We start from the raw sequence: 20,687 nt of genomic DNA on the forward strand, positions 1-20,687 counted from the left end.
CTAAATATAGACTTGAATTGAATCTTCATCAGACAGACAGAGCATCTGCATAGCATCACAGAAGCATAGCATCTAATATTAATGTTATTAATGGACCATTTATGAGTTCTGACATTCCTGACAGTTTAGATAGCATAAACTGACCAGGTGTCACAGGTCAATGTGGCAACATCTGTTGATTTTCTTGTGAAGAATTAAACTGAAAATGTCTTCAGGTTACTTTTACCATTGTACAAAATTAAGATTAAATATTCAGGCTTTGATAACACTAAGCCAGTGTTTTGGGGTTTTTTTGCTTGTTTTTTTGTTTAGTTGTGGTCTTCATGTCACTTTAAATATGTCCAAATTATTACTGGAAACTGTACTTGACATTTCAGGGACACCATATATATATATATATATATATATATATATATCCAGCAACATCCTGGAGACTGGAATTAAAAGTGCCACTTTACCAAAGTTTTGAAATCGGGTAACATTTCTCTAGAAGTCACCAAGACTCTGAACGAGGGGTTTCCTGATCCCGCAAGAACGTGTTTCAGTGGTAGGAAATCCCAAAGCATGCACTCCTTCTGTCCCGGTCTGTGAGCCATAACTCTAACATCCTGTCAGCTCCCCAGATAGCAAGATGGACTTCGTACGGTAGCCGGGTCACCGGCTACCAACAGAGAAAAAGTTCTCTGTTGGGAACTTTTTCCTTGACTGATTGATTTAGTTACATCCACAATGTAATCTGGGTGTAAAGTTAAAAATGTCTGTGCATCCGTCGGGTGTGTGAATTGTAATCTCTCAAAATGACACATGGTCTTCAGATTTTTCTGTCACCGTTTTGAAAAACTAGCCAAAAATGGAAAATATTCAGTTAACACCACCCCTGTTGTAATGGACACAATGAGTAATTGTGCTTGAGAGGAGCTTTCTATCTAAAGCCACATAAAAGCAGGCTAATTTATTTCAGCAGATTTGAGGCAAGCTTATTGAGTAATAGATTTTAAATGGGAAAGAAAAACACTTTTTTTGCCATTGACATCCACCCATCTGTTTGTTTATGTGTACATGTTCAAATGGTCTTTTTCATAGTTGGAAAGTAGTGAAGTCTAATTATTTCATGTGTCGTTTCTATACCTTCTTTAAAAAGTAATTTTAATCTTTAGAAAGCAATGAAAAATGCGTGGCCAATTTTAACTTTTTAAATTAGCGTTGGACTGCTTCTTAAGAAATAAACTTTAGTAATTTACCTGTCAGATTGCCCTTCTCAAGTTCGGCGGTTCATTCCTCCATTAAGTGCAGATTACTGGTTTGATCGGTTCATGTGTCAGACGCCTTCAGAAAAAAAATCCATCTTGCGGCTGGGGACATAAATGTTTGACTGTGCGTTGGCTGCTGCATTGTGGATAAGAGAGACACCAACAGAATGAAGAGATTCGCTATGCACATCGCCTCGGGCGGATTGTGCCAGTTGCTAAAGAAGGAGACATTTTTTTTTTTCTTCCCATTTCTTTCTCAAGACCAGAATAAGCTTCCTCGAAAACTGACACTTTGGCTGAATGCTGCAAACTCTGCTACAAGTAATCTCCAATAATATCACCCTGGAAGCTGCAGTGGCACATTTAGCATTTATCCCCCTCCCCGGCCCCCTCCGTTTTTACCCCCTGCCGCCGTGCTCTGGCTTCCCCTTGGCAGAGCTGTGCAGCACTCTGCAGTACCTGCAGTTGCTCAGCTAAAGGGCAAACAGACAAAGAGGCAGAGGCGATTATCTGTGTCTCATCCAGAGGCAGCGCACAGCAGTCATCTATTATGGAGCCTCTATGTGATGTTGGAGCCTTTCACAGGAGCCACAAAAGACTTGAGATTATTGAGATTCCCCTGATAGCTTTGCCATTGTTAGCGATATTAATATATTGCAGCAAGTGTGAAATATCTGTGCAGCGAACCTGCAAAACAAAGCAACTGTTGTGCTGTTGCACTCCGCGAGCGCTCGGCAAATACAACCTGATAAACTTGGAGCAGTGACTTACACAGAGTCAAGTAAACCAACTCCTTTTGACTTTCAACTGCTGTCACACGTGCTCGGGTTGTAATGAGCCGGTCGTATTAGTCCGAACAAAGAAACTTTTTGGTTTTCCCAAATCTTCAATGGTGTTTAAAAAGATCGCAATCAATGTACATTAGAGCCGGTTCAGTGTTTTTGTAGTTCTCCAACTGTGCTTTAAGTAATTTATTCTCCTTGTAAATTGCCCAGGTTTGGTTCAGTCAGTTCAAGTGTTTAAAATGTGAACTCCAGCTAATCAGCTGCACACTACATTCTTCAAATAAAAGCATGAAAAGGTATTATTTAGAGCCAGCATAACACACATGCTAACTTAATTGCTTCTGGCTAACACTTACTGTTAACGATGACTAAAAGTCTTTTTAAAATATTATTCTTCTCACTGTGTCTCCAATTAAATGAGGAGAGGGTAAGAAGATCTTGTTATTTTACACTTAAATACTGCCGTAGTTCTTATAAAATCAAAGTCTATTGTATGAAATTCTATGTACTTGCTAAATCAGCCAATGAAACTACATGGGAGGGTGAATCAGATCAGTTTTTAAGATTTCTATATTTAAGTAGGAAAAGGAAGCAGCTCCTGAATTGTCCTGCTGTTTGGTGCAGTTGACAGACCGCTCATCTGTTCGCCAACAACCCGCAGTTACATAAACACTGAAGAAGCCTGAGCCATTTTTAAATTATTCAACTGGTGTCATTTTGGAGGCTTGGAGAAAAGAAACATGACGCAGTGGCAGAAAAGATATAAATGATTTGTAAGCTCTGTGAGAATACTGTGACTGGCTGTTATAGCTGCTACTTGAAAGAGGCAACCCTTTTTTTGTTTTTTGACTATTCGTAATGCGTTTATTCCCATCTAATTATAGAAAATGTAAAATACTAATACAGGTCATTCCTGAATTGAATAATTCTATTAAAAGTAAAATAGAAATTCACAGTTTGAGTCAAATAAAGCTTTTATTTTTATTGGTAAAATTGTATTTATTTATTTTTTTTAAACTTTTTTTATTAGAAGTACATCAAATCACACCAAGTGCTCAATCCTGGATTGAGTTTACACTGACAGCTGATTCTTTAAAATGTTTTGTTTATGTATTTTTTTTTTAAAAACAAAATAAATTTGTTAGTTTCCCACAGCAATAGCTAAAATCTTCTCTTGCTCTCGTTAGCTGGTGAATTGTTCCACCTCTACCAACAACCCAAAATAACCCCACTGAAATGCATTCAGTTGGCATCTTTAACTATTTTGTAACTCTAGTGTTGTCAGCTACAAGCACATTAACAGGGTATCAAGGTTAAAGCATACGCCTTCATATCCAGCATTCATAATGGTTTACTCTTATTTCAGCATACAAAATGATGTGCTGAGAGAAAACTTCAGCTTGTGCCACTAGACCTCATTAGAGCCTGAGTGCTCAGTGTTATATAGCTTGTGAATCAGAATCAGGCAAAAGCACATAGTGCAACGCACTATTATACTACTAGAGGGAGTTAAAAAAAATAATTCAAACTCCACTTCATTAATTGCTACACACCAGTTTTGATTGAGTGAAACATGTTTTACAGCAAATTAATTATGTGTAAAGTAGAAGTTTAAAGCAGAAAAGGCTTCTTACAACTCCAAACAAGAACAATCAGCGCCTCTTTGATAAAACAGCCAATTGTTTGATAGCGGTGATTTCGGTTGAGACGAAATGCCTTTTTCCCCCCTCTGCTCACTTTCTTTTTGGTCTCCATGTTTGATATGTATTAATTAGCGGTTTTTTAACTATAATTGGTATGTGCCACAATGCGCGCACAACTTTCTGCCTTTATTGTATTCAATCCTTTTAATACAATTTTTTTTTTTTAAATAGTGGGAGTAATTATAAAGAACCTTGAATTAACTGGAATGAAGCACAATGAATTCATGAGTGAAGAGATTGTCGTTTAAAGCTCAGAAAAGGAGCCGTGGTCTAAATCCGGGCGTACAAATTGTTTCACACTCATCACAGGTAACCGTCACCGACGCATTGCCGCTTTTAAATTGGCTCTTTTTATTTGCAGACGCACAAAAAAAAAAATTATATAAAGCAATGCAATTATAGTCGCACTGCCAAGAGTGACTGAGATAACATGAGTAAGAGTCACTGTGATGGCGAAGGGCTATGCTCTCTTTTTGTCACATAATATGGAAATTATTTCAGCGGGTTTGATCTCCCTGAATTTGCATAATGTCTGTGTGGCTGAGCAGCATGGGTGGATACTCATCACCTGATACTATATTTTGAGTTATTCTAATAATTAAAGGCAATAGCTTCCCTTCTGTGCGTGCTTTATTTGGCCTGATTGAGCGATTGACATTACCGTGCTAATACGGCACCGAGCGAACACACATGCATGGCGAGGAGGATAATGATGTCGGGGCGGCGCCGCACACTCTGCCCGTGATGGAGTGACTCATTTCCCATTAGCGGGGCCTGATTCCACATGGTTTCCTTCTTGCATAATGCCCCGACGACCGTCTGTGCCGCCACGCCGCTCCGACTGACACCTCTTAACCAAACACACGAAATGGAATAGACACGAAGCCTCGCTGCTCATCGGCATTCAGGAGGAATCACCCTCGCCTTGCTTTTCATGTAGGACAACAAAGGCACCATTTGTGCACATCTGAAACGTCGCTTCAAGAAACAGGACTGAGAGTCGAAGAGGGGGTGGGGGGGGATAAAAAAATTGAACCCCTTAAGCTTTAGGAGCGATTTGGTTAAGGAGAGATGTCAGCCATTTCAGTTTGCTCCACATTACGAAGACAGTAATTTCAGCTCAATTAACTGCTGGGTTATAGAGAGCTCTGAAAAGTTTTAAATAAGGCCAGAATGTCCTGATCTTGTCTTTCCCCCCCACATTCAAGTGAAAGAGTGCCTTACCACAGTCATATTGAAAAATTTAGGAATTCCCCATTAAATATTGAGTTTCTTTTGCAAGAAAAGTTCACAGAGTGAGTTCTAATCTCATTAGCAGATCTAAATGGACATGCGTTTTCCAGCTAAATTTCCTGGTACATTTTGGATTATGTCCAAACGTTTCAATTTTAGACTCATCTGTCCAAAGACAATTACTTCAGAAGTCCAGCTCTTTGTCCATGTTCTCTCTGCAAAATGTTACTCTGAAATTATTATTTTTTTCTCAGCAAGCAAAAGGTTTCCCACTTGTAGACCCCCCATGAAAGTTCAATTTGTACATTTCCTTTCAAATTATAGAGGCATTCACTTTGTCATCAGTACAAAGAGCCCACTGTGGGGGGTTCTGAGATGACATTTTAGGGTTTGTGGAGACTTCTTCTTTAACCATCTTGTTTGCTTTCAGGGTAAACTTGCTTAGATAGCCACACCTGGACATCTTGGTTGTTTTTGACTGTACTCCATTTGTAGACCATTTCTGAGTTCAATTTATTTACACAACACTTGCTTTAATTCATAAGCTGCTCCAGTCTTCTTTACAAAAGCCTCACGAGGCTCTTTTGATCTCACCATAGTGTGTGACAACATAAACTTAACATCAAGATTAGAGTCACAAAGGGGATGTACAAGAAGAAGCTGCAATGTAAGTTGGAATATATAAGAGATGTGTATTCAGGGATGAAAAATAAGCAGAATAAAAATCAGGCATATGGAAGTCTGAACAGACCCAGTAAACTTTTAATGGGTTCATTTCAGGAATCAGCTCTGCATCCTCCTCTCTTGCTTTCAGCTAACAGACGTCCCATCCAGTCGACACATGGCCTGTCACAATGACAAATTTTACTGGACAATAAACTGTTGCAGAAGTTATCGCGATAACCAATAATATTGTTGCTTTGAGACTATTTTCAAGAAATATAATGGTAAAGGGATAATGATGCAAGAACACGCTCTCAAATATGAATTTTTAGTGAATATTTAAAAACTAGAACTTTAAATATCCAAACAAACAAGAAAAAAAAAACAAATCAAATTATAAAGTCTTTGTAAACAAAATTGACAGCTAAGTCCAAAATACCAGATTGAAAACTTGTATCATCCAGTTTTTGTTAGAAAGAGAAAATCATGCAAATGAAAGTGATTGAACTCGTTTTAATTTATCATGCGATTAATTGATTTATTGTGACAGGCCTAGTCGACACACAGCTTCTTGTCACACCTCATGGTTCATCTTTTGCCTCAGTCATAAATCATGTTGCTTCCTCATTGTTGTCCTCAGCCAAATCAGGAGATGCTTGTGCTGCCATCATCTGCCCCTCCAGCCTGTTAGATCCAGGGCATCAGAAGAGGCAGCTGGAGAGTCTGGACAAGAACAGCACTGCAGGTCCACACTGTGTCAGCTCCAGAGTCCTTTTAACAACAGGGGATTCTGCTGCACATTTTTAACTCCAGCCTGAACAAGGAGAAGGTTTGTGTGCTATGGAAGACAATACTGTCTTGTTTCACTAAGAAAGCTCGCCCCGGCCAGTCGCTAACAATTAAACTGTTTCCCCAACATCCTACAAATAAGGTTCTGGAGACTCTTGTTGATGTACATGTGACCATCATACAACTCAAACTCACGAGTTATATAATTTCCCAAGTGAATTTAACACAATTCAGCCGAATTTACCACATTGGAAGGTCCAGAAGACAAGCGAAGGCCTAAACAATCCCCTGGATCGATGCCTAGCTATCAAACACACCACCGTTTGTGAGACTTGATTGTTGAGTGTCTGACCAGCTGGACTGTACTTTCGCCATTTCTTTTTATTCTGTATTCCTCAGACTTTCAGTACAAGCCAGAGGCCTTTCATCCACAGAAATATTTGGATGGCTCTACATTTGTTTGTTGTATCAGAGATTGGCAAGTAGCTGAGTAAAGAGAACTGGCAGACCACTTTGTGGAATAGTGTGGGGGGAAATGTCATCTTGAATGTGGAAAAAAACAAAGAAGGATTGTTGATCTCAAGAGAAACAGGAATAGGTGGGAGGCGAAGGTGACAAAGGAGCATAGATACCCTAATATACAAATAGACAACAGTCTAGAATGGGAACACAACAGTGAAGTCAACTACAAACTGTACTTGTCAGGAAAGCTTAGGTCCTTTAGGTTTTGCAGCAAGATGTTGAGTATGTTGAGTGAAATTTTATTCTTCGTCATGTGTAGGGTAATAGTATCAAAGTCAGTGACTTAAAATGCTGAACAAGCTCGAGGAAAGTTGAGTCTGTTGCTGTAGAGTCTTTAGAAATTAATATGCAACCCTGAGCATCTTCCTTGAATGACTTCATACAAAAATGCTCCCATTACCATCTACAAAGAGTTTTTAAAGAAACGTGTATAGTAGTTTTAGTTACTATAACAACAGTACAAAGTAATTGCATGCTAGTGTTTTTATCACTTTATTTGAATTTATGTGTGATTGTTTCACATCTTAATACCTCCATATAACCTACTTTGTGTTTAATTTCATCCACAACTAGACCAGGATGTGTGTGCATGAACACACATATCAAAAAACTAGCTGGTTTAAAATGAGCATCACTGGACATAGTTGGTGAGTATCAAGAGTGGAGGGATCTAAAATCTAAAAAGTGTTCAATAATCAGTCAAAACAGGAAGTGAAGGTCACGGGACTCGGGGGAAGCATCAGATATTAGAGAGCACTACTAGCACTCGACATATTTGGATCGAGGTCACATTGTGAGTTTGTGTTATTTTGTTTGAGGTCTTGTGGTCAAGTGCTGGTGTTAAATGTCAGTTATGATTTCTGAATGTCTCTGAATACTCCGTCAGTCAATACAAGCCTCTTGCAGTCTTTCAACAGGCATCGTTCAGTCCTTTGCTCAGAGGTGAGGCTCATCGACAAATCAGAAGCACATGGTTTTCACTCAGGTGAAAATCACAGTTTGGGGGGTTACAAATGTTCTGATTTGTGATCTGTTTGTGTAGAAAAGTAGAAAAATACAAAACTGAAAAGGAAGGAATAAACTGATTTTCCTACAAGAAAATTATATATATATATATATATATATATATATATATATATATATATATATATATTCTTTTCTTTACAGATTTCCTTACATCTAAAAAAGACTTTCTGTGTTTTTTCTTCTTATCATGGTTTGCTTTAAATTCTGTGTTTGATATGAACCTTTGAAAGGAAGAAATCAAGTATGTGCATGTGGACGACTGCAGAAGGTCCTAAAAACCCAGAGAGACATGTACAGAGGCGAAATTTATGCCACACAGGTTGGCGGTTGCGCAGAGAAAAGCTAATGTGTCTATGATGCAGTGTCTGTGTCTGGTGACCTTTGCTCACAATTCAGACGGACTGCTAGGTCGTCCAGTTTATAACGTTTCCACTTATTGCATTCGGTGATCGTTCTAGATCGCCAGATCCTTGCAAATTCAATCATCTACTCAATTTCACTCGTCTGTATGTGTATTAAATAATGGCGACATTAAGCCATAGCAAAACAACGTGATTGAGCTTGAAACATGACAATGTCAATACAGCAAACCATTACCAGATAATGATTTTAACAGTTCACATTGTGATTATTTTTTTAGATGTTTAGTAAGTAAATGCATTTCATTAAATTCAGATAAGAGGCAGGATTAAATAAGTGTTAATCTCTTCCTTCTCCTTTTCAAACACAAAAGTAGCAGTAAAACAATTATTTTGTCCTTGGTTATGTATGCACATGTTCTCTTTTCTGCTGACTGTTTCTCTTATTGTTTCTTAAAACCTGCTTGAAATAAACAAATACAAAGTTCCCCTTAAAAATGTCCAAGGGGTTCACAGACGTCTAGGCTAAATTTGGTAGGTATTTGTTTTAAAAGTGAATGATTTTCATATTAAAGGTTCAACTTACATGTCAATGTTCTATGACTGCGTCCAAGTGGTCAGATAATTGCTGAATTAACAAGAAAGTAAGTCAGTTTCAAGCATACAGCATACTGAGGTGAGCATAGGACAGACTCAATAATATTCTGCCTATGTTGCAATAGTAGTTTAATCAATTTTGCAGTAGAGGCATACAAGCATGTTATACATGTCCTAGAAATGTGTTGCAGTTGTGTTTAATGGTTAAATTATGCTCACCACAATGTCATCTGCAAAGCATGCAATCATTTCCTCCCTAAACTATTGAAACAAAAGGCAGATGTTGTAAAGGAAGTACAATTATTTTTTGATGTCGTTTTTGACAAAGGGAATAAAAATACATGAAAAATAAGGAATTCAAACCCCTTGAATACCTGACCTTTGAGTGAAGATTAGAAAGCAACATGCTCCGAATGCTTCTTCCACTTAAAACATGCATGATTTAAAAGATGGACTCATGGTTCAGCAAACACCACAGGCCTAAAGAGGGAAGCCAAATGGCAAAACAACAGCTAAGGTGGAGCTTTTTGGCTGGGAAGAAAACATAAAAGCAGAATTTTCTCTGCTCCAGAGAGGGAGCGAGAGAGAGAAAAAATAAATTTACAGCCCACTAACAGGCACTGAGAGGAAGACAGCGGCCCATCTGCCTCTGATCACAGCCCGTAGAGAGGCAACACTTGTGCCGCTCTGGTGTGGGGTTTGGTGTAAGCTCCTTTGTACCCGGAATGAATAAGAAGATTCTTCAATATGGGTTGAGAACCCAGAGATAAGTTAAAAGCTTAATGACAAAATGTGTAACCATGGCATTCATCTGAGCAGGGCTCCTTAACTCTTCAGCTGCTTGTAGCTACAGGAGTACTCGAGATAAGCATTGTGCCAATGCTCTCAGTGGATCTGCCCTGCTTCTACCTCTGAAAATAGCACTATAAGGAGGTCTTCTTGAAATAGTCTCATATCACATCCTGGTACCTCACTTCCACGTACCGCAGGGCCCATACATGCAGCACCAGCATTCGGAGCCCAGATGAGGTTCAAATGATGGACAGCCCCAGCAGGCGTAATGATGTTTAAATTACAAACGGGTCACTATCGCAATGTTTTCTCCCTCGGGGCTGTCGGAGCAAACTCATTTCATAAACACAATGATCCCTAAAATATTCATAACAAACAAGAAAATGGGGTCAGACTCCCTCCTCCTTCTCATCTATCGCGTTTTTCTTTTAAGCACATTTATTACACCCACTAATGACTTATAGGATCACAGCGTCACAACGATGCCTATAAGGTTTGGTCTTTTGCATGTGCTCAGACAAATTGGAGGTTTTGTACAACAAAGGCAGGAATTATAATGGTATGCAGCCGAGACAATTTGTATTGAGGCTGATAGTGCACTGAGGACAATGATAAAGTGCTGTAATAAAATCCAACAAAAGCCAGTAAGACAGACGAGAGGAGACTTACAGCTCGGAGAGTTGGAGGTGCTGGAAGAGCTGCCATGACAGGGTGGTTAGCGGATTCTTCGACAGGTTTCTGTGGGGAAAATGAAAAGCAAAAGAGAGCGATACATTTAATTTATTTTATTCATAATTACCCATATTCCATCTTATTTACAGAACCTTTTTTTTTATGAATATCTGATGTATTTTTGGTTTAAAATGTCCCTTAAAGCTTTTGTTCCCCCTTGCCGTTACTTAAAAAAATACACATATAAAAAGTGAAATAGTACAGCTACTACTTTCACATTTTGGTAACAGTATGTGACAAAGTGGCTAAGATTGTATTTCTTCACCACTTCTTCCTTAAATATACTTCTAATTTATTTCATATTTCTATAGTTATCTTAAACATTGAGGTTGTAACTTTGCTTCACTTACTCTCCCGGGTGTGTTTGTTGTAGCATTATTTTGCAGTTTACATGCTTTTTTAAAGCTAACTCTACTGAACCATTAGCTAAATTTGAATGTTTCTTTGTTACAAGGTGAATTTCTAGTAAATTAATTGGTTTGTTTCTTTTACACTCACCATTGTTTGTCCCTTTACATTAGCGGTGTCAAACTCCAGTCCTCACGAGACGGTGTCTCTCTGCTTAGCACACCTGGCTCCAATATTAGCTAGTGTGTAGGACAAGAGACACATCTAAAGGTTGTAGGACTCGAGGACTGCAGTTTAAAACCACTGGCTTAGATTCTACAGCCATAACAAGTAGCGTTTTTTCTTCTGTTTGGTTTTTTATTGGTGGTTGGCAAGAAATGTTTGGTGTGCATTACCACCACCTACTGGTATGGACTGTTGCTCAAAATGTCTGTTTTATTTGACGCGCATTATCAATGATCGTGTTTTGCTAATCAACTTTTTTCCCCCCTAAAAAAAGAAAACGAGTTAAAATTTGAATACTTTTACTCTCTAAATCTCCATATATTCTATTTATTAAATTAAATATGTATTTTTTTCTAAATTGCTTCAACGTTAACATTTCCATCTCATATCTCCATCGTACTGAAATCACATGTGCTGTTGTCTTAAATTTTCCAAACGTATTGATATTTTCCCGAATATTAGCATTTCCTGTTTAAACCAGTGTATAATATCACTGACGGCATCACAAATTCAGGCTTTTCTCTTTTGTATTGAATTGTTTATTTTCTTTAGAGTAACTTTTTGAGATGAACTGCATTAAACATTTTATTTTGCAGACCACTTAGTTGCAAAGATGAGCTTGTAATTTAGATTAATACTAGTCCTGTTGCTTGTTGATTGGTTTGACCCATTTTCTGACAGTATAGAATAATGTGTTTTCAATTCTATATAAAACCAGTAAGATTATCTACATTTACAGTCTACACAAGATACTAAAACAAAAAAAGGGGAAGAACACGAACATGAAATAAAAAGGTGACAGATTTAACAGATGTGAATTTTCTTCCAAGTACTATTTTCTTTTCTGTGAACTTTGGCAATGTCTCTTGTTTAGTGACCACCCTGTTGGTATTTTCCTCTGACTCTCCATCTGTCCCTTGTTCTCTATTCTGTACATTTTATACTTAAGTGCTGATTTCCTTTCCTCTTGCTTTCTTATGAGTCAGTTTCACATTCAGAAAAAAAGTGCTTCCTCTTTAATGTTGTTTACAGGGTCATGTTTGTGTACTTGTGGTGCGAAGTGGGTTGTTATAAGCAGATGATTAATTAGAGAAATGTCAATTATGGAAATTATGTTTGCATGGATGTGTGCATACAATTCCACAATGATTCATTTTTGAAAAGAAATCCATATATGTACTCATGAACACACTAAACGCTTTCAAGGTCCTTTAGTCTAAGTGAAGAATACACCTGCATACTGCTCTATTTAGCCAACTCTGTGTCTCTCATTATTAAACCATCAGAGCATTGTATCTTTGCGGTTCTGCTTTTCATAATTATGTTTCTAGCTCCACACATTTGAGAGAGTATTCAGGAACCCATTTTATGTTTAAATCAGGCTGGAAAACTGTATAGGTGTACCATAAACCAGGTATTTATGCTTGTTTTATCCATTCACTTAAGTAAAACATTCTTTTTTTCAGTTTGATCTCTTTGAATGTCACATTTAAAATTTATCTTTTGAATTTATACAGCGCTCTCTCACACAATGTTGAACATTAAACATTTAATTTGAGTTCCCATGTTTGGTAGGAAAATAAAAAATTTTTTCCATCTCCTGAAACAAATCTGAAACACATGATTGAACCTTCCATTTATTTTAAAAACCATTAGTTCCTTGAAATTTCACGAATAACAGAAATAATGAACCGAATTACTCAGAATCCGAGCGCGCAGGCCTGCATTACTGTGGGAGAAAGCACGTCCGTCTCAGTGGAGCTTCAGGGCCCATAGCAACTCAATAAAAGAAAGTTGACTGCTTTCAAGTCAAATAAGTCAGTTGACATAAGGACCCCCTCTGGCTCAAGAAGCCACAGAGTTCTATAGCAACCATCCTGAAAGTGGATTGGACCGAAACCTCAAATCAGACGTGCATAAATACATTAGTTAAACGCCAAAGCATTTCTGTGATAGCATGAAATGACAAAACAAGTGTCTTATATTAAACACTATGTGCAGTGTTTGGTAAAAAAAAAAACAAAAAAACAAACAGGAGTAATACTAATTATTGTATGGTTATATGTTTATGTTACGTGTTTGCTATAATCTGGCCTTGTCGTTAGCTCAGCTGGCTCACCTCCTTCCAGGCAAAAATATTAAGAGTAAAATAAATGGAAGTACTTTGGTATTTTGTGTCCAATTATATGGCAGCCACATCAAAATGGACGGATTTCATCTGTGAAAATTCCCAATCAGCAAAATAAAATTAATGAATTGCAAAATTATCCACTTACATTTAATCTTTTCTGCACGTACCTAAATGTGATATCTCCTTCATCCAAAGTCCATTTAGCTTAATTTGTGTGGGGGACCTATTAGTCTCTCTTATAACCAGACATGCTGCCATAGCAACAGGGAGTTAAGGACGTTGCAGGTCTGCATCACGCATACAATCGCGCACGTGCAAAAAAACCCCAAAAAAACAAACAAACCTAAAAAAAAACGGATCATGTGGAAACGTACAAAGCACATCCCAACAGATAGACGTCGGTGGGTTTGTTTGCTTATGCTTATGCGCAGCATGCGTGTCTGCGTGTGCGAGAGTGTCTCGAAATAGATCCTGCCTAACAGGACGCGTGTGAGAGAAATATGTAAAGACGATGCATGAAATTTCACCTTGCAAAGAAAACCTGCGGTCTCAAAGGGGCCGTGTTATCCTCGGAGAATATATTACAGGACAGAGAGGGGGAGGGGGAAAGTGGGCGAGCTCGTTAGCTGATGGAGAGCGGGGGCCACTCAACACTTGAGTCAACTCAAACACCCGGAAATAGAGACTCAATCAGACCAGACGTCTTTAAATAGGCGCGAGCCGAATGACATGCGAGTATACACGTTGGACCGCGTGCGTCAGATTGTTTATGCGCGAGAACAACTGAGAAGGTTCAGCTGTGGCCGCGCATCATACCGACGGTCTATTTACCGTCAAAGTCAGCCACGTAAAAATGACTGAACACTCAAATTTGAGTTATCACACGTTTTAATTAAAGGTGCTACTGTTGGGGGATGCTGGCAACATCTATTATTTATAGATTCTTACCGTCAATGAGTCCATTTTCACGTTTGCCATACAGAGACAGCTGCGCATCATGGTTTGAGGATTCAGTCCAAAAGCAGGTAAGTGGATATTTTTGATTCCGTTCTAAGTCTACACTGACAGATCTTGATGACAAAGTATTCTCACTAAAAGCAGCGCAATTATGCTGCCCATCAGCACCAATTTAAGAATGTACCCAGCTGTATTCTGTCAAGTTTAATTATACAACAAGTAGCTGTCAATATTTGGTCCATAATTATGAAGTACCACTGCTCACAACTGATGTTTAAGATGTGTAGGCCATCTCTGTCTAAGACTGGAAGGAAATGTACAGTGAGGGCATCAGAAGACATTTAAAGGAACATATTTTTTATGCCAGCTAGGTATATGCACCTGCATAAACTGGTATATATCGTGCAATGTTTTGTGACGGCCATTTGAGAAAGATGAAACTCATATTTCATGTAGAAACATCAGACATGTAGTGATATATTCCAACACTTTACACTCTTTACACTTCAAACACACAATATCTTACTAAGGATGTTTGGTCTAGTTAGTAGTGCAAATATTTTTATTACACTTGAAATAAAAAAGCAACTCACAAGTAACTTCTCAGCAAGAAATAGGAGCTTGTTTTAAGTACTAGATTCACTGGCAGATAGTTTCACTAATAGCATGGACAAAATGCATCGCTTGAATGTGGAGCTAGTACTTTCTGATCAATATTAAGGAATTACTGACTTAAAACAAGCTCCAATATTGTGCTGAAAAGTTAGTTTTGAGTTTGTTTTGTCTTCTTTCCAGTGTACTAAGGCATTTTCACAAGAAAATAAACCAAAGATGAGTTTGTGTTTGTGCAGTATACTTGTAATTTTGATGTTTCTGGCTTACAGATAATGAAAACCCAAAACTTAGTGTCTCCGAATATCAGAACACAGTGAAAAAAGAAAACTCACGGTGTCACACTCTAGTCAGCTAATGAACTAAAGTCACCTGCAAAGGTTTCCCGAGCCTTTAAACAGTCTCTCATTGTGTGACCTACACGCTGGGTCAGTAGGCCACACAATGATTGGGAAGACTGCCGACTGGACAGATGTCCAGAAGATGGACATGGAGGGTAAGACACAAAGGTCATTGCTAAAGAAGCTGACTGTTCACTCAGTTCTGCTTTCAAGTATATTACAAAAAAAACTGAATTGAAGGAAAACGTGTGGTGGAAAAGGTGCAACAGAGGACTGTCAATTGAATTTTATTTCAGAAGAACCACCACACAGATGAATCCTACACATAGACAACAAATGTCACCCTCCCTGTGTCGAGCCACTCCTGAACCAGAGACAACAGCAAAGGCTAAAGAGGATAAACTGGACTAGCCTCCTGAGTCTGGAGGAAGAGTGAAGAGGCACAGAATCCACGTTGAAGTCCAGTGTGAAGTTTCCAGTCAGTGATGGGTTAGATCGCCATGTCATCCATTGGTATTGGTCCGCCATGTTTTCTGAAGTCCACAGTCAATGCAGCTGTCTACCAGGAAATTCTAGAGCATTTTATGCTTCCCTCTGCTGATGAGCTGTATGGAGATGTCAATTTTATTCTCCAGCAGGACTTGGCACCTGCCCACATTGCCATAGGTACCAAAAGCTGCTTCAACAGCATACTGTACATAAATACATAAATGTGTGCTTATTGAAATGTATGTTTAAGACTGACTTAAAGGTCTCGATTTGCTAAAGATACTTTTAATCTGACAAGCAAGCATCATCGGAAACATATATTCAAATGTATTGAATATTTAATGACTTAAAATTGTAGTTTTTGTCTAAAGTGTATATATTTTAATATTGACTAAGCTAAAGGTCAGGTTAGAACATTAGGGCAAACAATTTATAGGACTGAGAATAGTGGAAGCTAAAAAAAACCCAACCTCTTTATCGTCTGGTAAGAACATCTGTGCGTCTATGTATTTCATGCTGGTACTATAAAGTTAGGAAAATGGAAAAACCACGTCTCCACACAATCTTACATGTAGTCATGTGATAGCCTATGTGCTGATACTGATAAAGAATAAAAAAGGAATGTGTAAAAAAAAATAATACTATAAAAGCAAGTGCACTCAGCAACATTAAATGTCTTAACACTGAACTTCACGGCTGCAGTTTATTTTTAATCCAAATTGACAAGTCAAGAGCAGCCAACGTTTCAGACTGCTCAACATATTTTAGAGACCTTAGAGAGTCCAAAGCCGTAATAGGTAGATAAGTGTTAATAAAGCTGTGAATAATGCCAATGTAGAGCAGATGGACAACCACGGAGCCCAATGAGCTCTTACTCTGTAGCGTTAGCACAGACGTTGTTTGTCTAGCTAGCTGGCTTCAAGCTAGACAAGAGAAGCCAGACATTATAATTAGTGAACCTTAGTTTCGCTGGTAGCAGATTTTGTTCTGTTAACACAAAACACAGCTAACTGTTTTCAATGTTCCCTTTTTTTCCACTAAATTAAGCTAACCAGCAATGGGAAGTTTACAAGACTCCCCTTAAATAAAGTCCAACAAGGCCCTAATGTTCCTTCAGGTTGGACATTAGGGTTATTTTACATCGTGTTGCTTCAAGCTTCATCACCTTCATTAAATATGAAACTAGTCATGTCATATGAAAGTAAATATTTACAAAAAGTAAGAAGACGCATAACCTCCGTTTTCTTATTGTCTGACATGAAACCAGACGTAAGCTGCTTCAAACAGAATTTCTTGCTAGACTCCCAGAAGCCTGGTTTGAGTTAGTGGTAGAATATTTTCATTCAAAATGTACATCTAAATCCAGAATAAAAGCAAAACAGCCCAATGAGAATGCTAGCTCAATCTTGCTAGAAAGTGGAATAAGCTATAAAAAAAACAACAAAAAAAAAAACAATTCCTTTGTGGACATAGACTGAAATGTCACTGAGAGAGGAAGAAGCTACTACTCCAAAAGCAGAATAAAAAGCCAGATTACAGATTGCAGTTGCAAACAGAGACAAATTTGTGAATTTTTAGGTATGTCCTGTAGGTTGATGACACTAGAATTGAAGCCTTGGCCATAATAACCAGCTACATTTGGAGAAAAAAAAAATAGAGAACCTTCCAAACATAAGAAAAACATCAACTGTGAAGTACAGGGGGGTGACAGCATGTCCACCCCCTGCTTAGTGAGGGACTGGTGCACTTTACATAACGGATAGCATAATGAGCAGGACAGCATATAGTGTAAAACATAGTAACAGTAAAGTACAGAGCAGCTGAGACCACATATGAAGACATCATCAGGAGGTTATGACACAAATGGGTCATTTCTAGATGGGAACAGTGAGTGGCCTTCACAAAGCCCTGATCTCAGGCCCACTGAAGATTTGTGGCAGAGCTAATATGTCCTGAAGTGGTGGTTTGTTGGTGAGGATTTAAACGCAGAGGGGCCCAGGATGAAGTGGAGAACATATTTAATGATGTCCAAACAGAACTCGATGCCAGGAGCGGGACAGACCTCAGGAAGACAACAATGACAAATGACAAAGATCCAGCAGGGAAACACAGACACAGGTCAGTATTCAGGTCCTTCTCAAAAAATTAGCATATTGTGATAAAGTTCAATATTTTCCATAATGTAATGATAAAAATTAAACTGTCATATATTTTAGATTCATTGCACACCAATTGAAATATTTCAGGTCTTTTATTGTTTTAATACTGATGATTTTGGCATACAGCTCATGAAAACCCCAAATCCCTGTCTCAAAAAATTAGCATATCATGAAAAGGTTCTCTGAACGAGTAGTTAACCTCATCATCTGAATCAACGAAGTAACTCTAAACACCTGCAAAAGATACCTGAGGCTTTTAAAAACTCCCAGCCTGGTTCATTACTCAAAACCGCAATCATGGGCAAGACTGCTGACCTGACTGCTGTCCAGAAGGCCATCATTGACACCCTCAAGCAAGAGGGTAAGACACAGAAAGACATTTCTGAAAGAATATTCTGTTCACAGAGTGCTGTATCAAGGCACCTCAGTGAGAAGGAAAAAGTGTGGCATAAAACGCTGCACAACGGGAAGAGGTGACCGGACCCTGAGGAAGACTGTGGAGAAGGGCTGATTCCAGACCTTGGGGGACCTGTGGAAGCAGTGGACTGAGTCTGGAGTAGAAACATCCAGAGCCACCGTGCACAGGCGTGTGCAGGAAATGGGCTACAGGTGCCGCATTCCCCAGGTCAAAGGTCAAGCCACTTTTGAACCAGAAACAGCGGCAGAAGCGTCTGACCTGGGCTACAGAGAAGCAACACTGGACTGTTGCTCAGTGGTCCAAAGTACTTTTTTCGGATGAAAGCAAATTTTGCATGTCATTCAGAAATCAAGGTGCCAGAGTCTGGAGGAAGACTGGAGAGAAGGAAATGCCAAAATGCCAGAAGTCCAGGGTCAAGTAGCCACAGTCAGTGATGGTCTGGGGAGCCATGTCAGCTGCTGGTGTTGGTCCACTGTGTTTTATCAAGGGCAGGGTCAATGCAGCAGCTATCAGGAGATTTTGGAGCACTTCATGCTTCCATCTGCTAAAAAGCTTTATGGAGATGAAGATTTCATTTTTCAGCACAACCTGGCTCCTGCTCACAGTGCCAAAACCACTAGTATTACTGACCATGGTATTACTGTGCTCAATTGGCCTGCCAACTCTCCTGACCTGAACTCCATAGAGAATCTGTGGGATATTGTGAAGAGAAAGTTGAGAGACCCAAAACTCTGGATGAGCTTAAGGCTATCGAAGCATCCTGGGCTCCATAACACCTCAGCAGAGCCACAGGCTGATGGCCTCCATGCCGCATTGAAGGCTGCAAAAGGATTCCTGACCAAGTATTGAATGCATAACTGAACATAATTATTTGAAGGTTGACATTTTTGGTATTAAAACACTTTTCTTTTATTGGTCGGATGAAATATCCTAATTTTTTGAGACAGGGATTTTGGGTTTTCATGAGCTTTATGCCAAAATCATCAGTATTAAAACAATAAAAGACCTGAAATATTTCAGTTGTTGTGCAATGAATCTAAAATATATGACAGTTTCATTTTTATAATTACATTATGGAAAATAATGAACTTCATCACAATATGCTAATTTTTGAGAAGGACCTGTAAATACACAGCAGAAATAATCAGAGACAGGTGGGACTGATCAAGGACTCGACTAGACAACACAGGGACTATATTAACTAATAATCACACAAAAACCCAGATCCTTACATAATAAGTAGTTTGTGACCAGGGCACTAGTTTTGTGGAAGGATACCCAAATCACAGACCCGAATCCTGCAGTCTCAAAGACAATTACACCAAAAACTAGGAGATAAAAATATTCTCAATAAAGTTCTCCCTCATTATTTTGACGTTTCTCAAACGCAAAAAAAAAATTGACATTCCTGACACACAATGTTTTACTGATAGAGACTGAGTAAAAAAAAAAAAAAGTTTTATTTTGTTTTTCTTTTTTTAAACCGTGTGCGTAAATACCTGATTGTAATTGTAAACCACGCTTAAGTACTTTCCAAAAGTGCACAAGGGCCTTTCAAATGAGTATTTTTCGGTTGCTCCGTCCTTGCATCCACATAAGTGAAGAGGATCGTTCCGGCGCGCACAACGAGACCTCCTCACATCTCAGGCAGGGAGCGTTCTATTTTCAAAGGTCATTCTTCACATCTTGACAAGAAATGTCAACTAAAATTGGATTGTTGTGGAGGGGAATAGGTGTACTAAAATAAATTAATAAATGTATAAACAAAACAGCAGAAATAAGCCATCAAAAACACAACAACAAGGCAGCAAGGCCAAGTGGGAAGAGGTCGATTATTACATTTTTAAAAAAAGTGAGACTGAAAGAATAGCTTAAAAACTAGGCAGATGCCTTCCTGTACCACATACACTCAAAGGTAAACATGGGCGAACGCACACACATCCACACACACCAAGCCCAACCCGAAGCAGATTCAACATCCACACACTGGTCTTTATTTATTGTTACACAAATCTACAACTCAAACTCCGCTCACTCGAATGAGGAATTGTAATTATGAGATTCTCATGAAATTTTCATTAAGATGCGGTGAAAAAACAAAGAAGAAGAAGAGAAAAAAAAACGACACAAGAACGGATGTGTCTAGGTGTTAATATTGATGACAGCATTGGCTCCCTGTTCCAGAGCGCGACGAAGAGAATGCTAAGGCAAAACTACCCGAGCGTTTTGCTCGCCTCGCAGAAGGAAGAGGCGCGTCTCCTCCCTCCTCCTCCCTTAATGATTCTGCTCGGCATGGACGCCACTGGGAGGGCCGTGGCTACTCCAGAGGGTCGGCTAATTAGCGCGGCGTCGCCGCTCGCTGCCGCCTGAGTGTGGGGGAGGTCTGCGGATTGACATTCAGGACCACGAGGAGGAGAACCAGACAGCTGCTAAGCAAATTGCTGCAATGGATTAGCAATACGGATGTGGCGAAATCAAGTCTTTATCAGACATGCGACGCTCTCTGCTGCAGCAGGAAATAATTACCTCCTTTAACGATCCCCATGTTGCATTATA

At 38.9% G+C, this 20,687-nt stretch overlaps 1 protein-coding gene across 3 annotated transcripts in view; it reads right to left on the reverse strand.

Moving 5' to 3' along the window:
• Positions 1–20,687, reverse strand: part of ntrk3b (neurotrophic tyrosine kinase, receptor, type 3b) — a 273,222-nt gene that overhangs the window by 149,786 nt on the left and 102,749 nt on the right. For all 3 annotated transcript variants that reach the window (XM_008404814.3, XM_008404813.3, XM_008404812.3), the window contains exon 4: positions 10,389–10,457. In XM_008404814.3, the coding sequence (XP_008403036.1) occupies positions 10,389–10,457 (69 nt within the window). The remainder of the gene's footprint in view (positions 1–10,388; positions 10,458–20,687) is intronic.

Source organism: Poecilia reticulata, chromosome 3, assembly GCF_904066995.2.
Source record: "Poecilia reticulata chromosome 3, P_reticulata-male-v2, whole genome shotgun sequence".
NCBI classification, from domain to species: domain Eukaryota; kingdom Metazoa; phylum Chordata; class Actinopteri; order Cyprinodontiformes; family Poeciliidae; genus Poecilia; species Poecilia reticulata.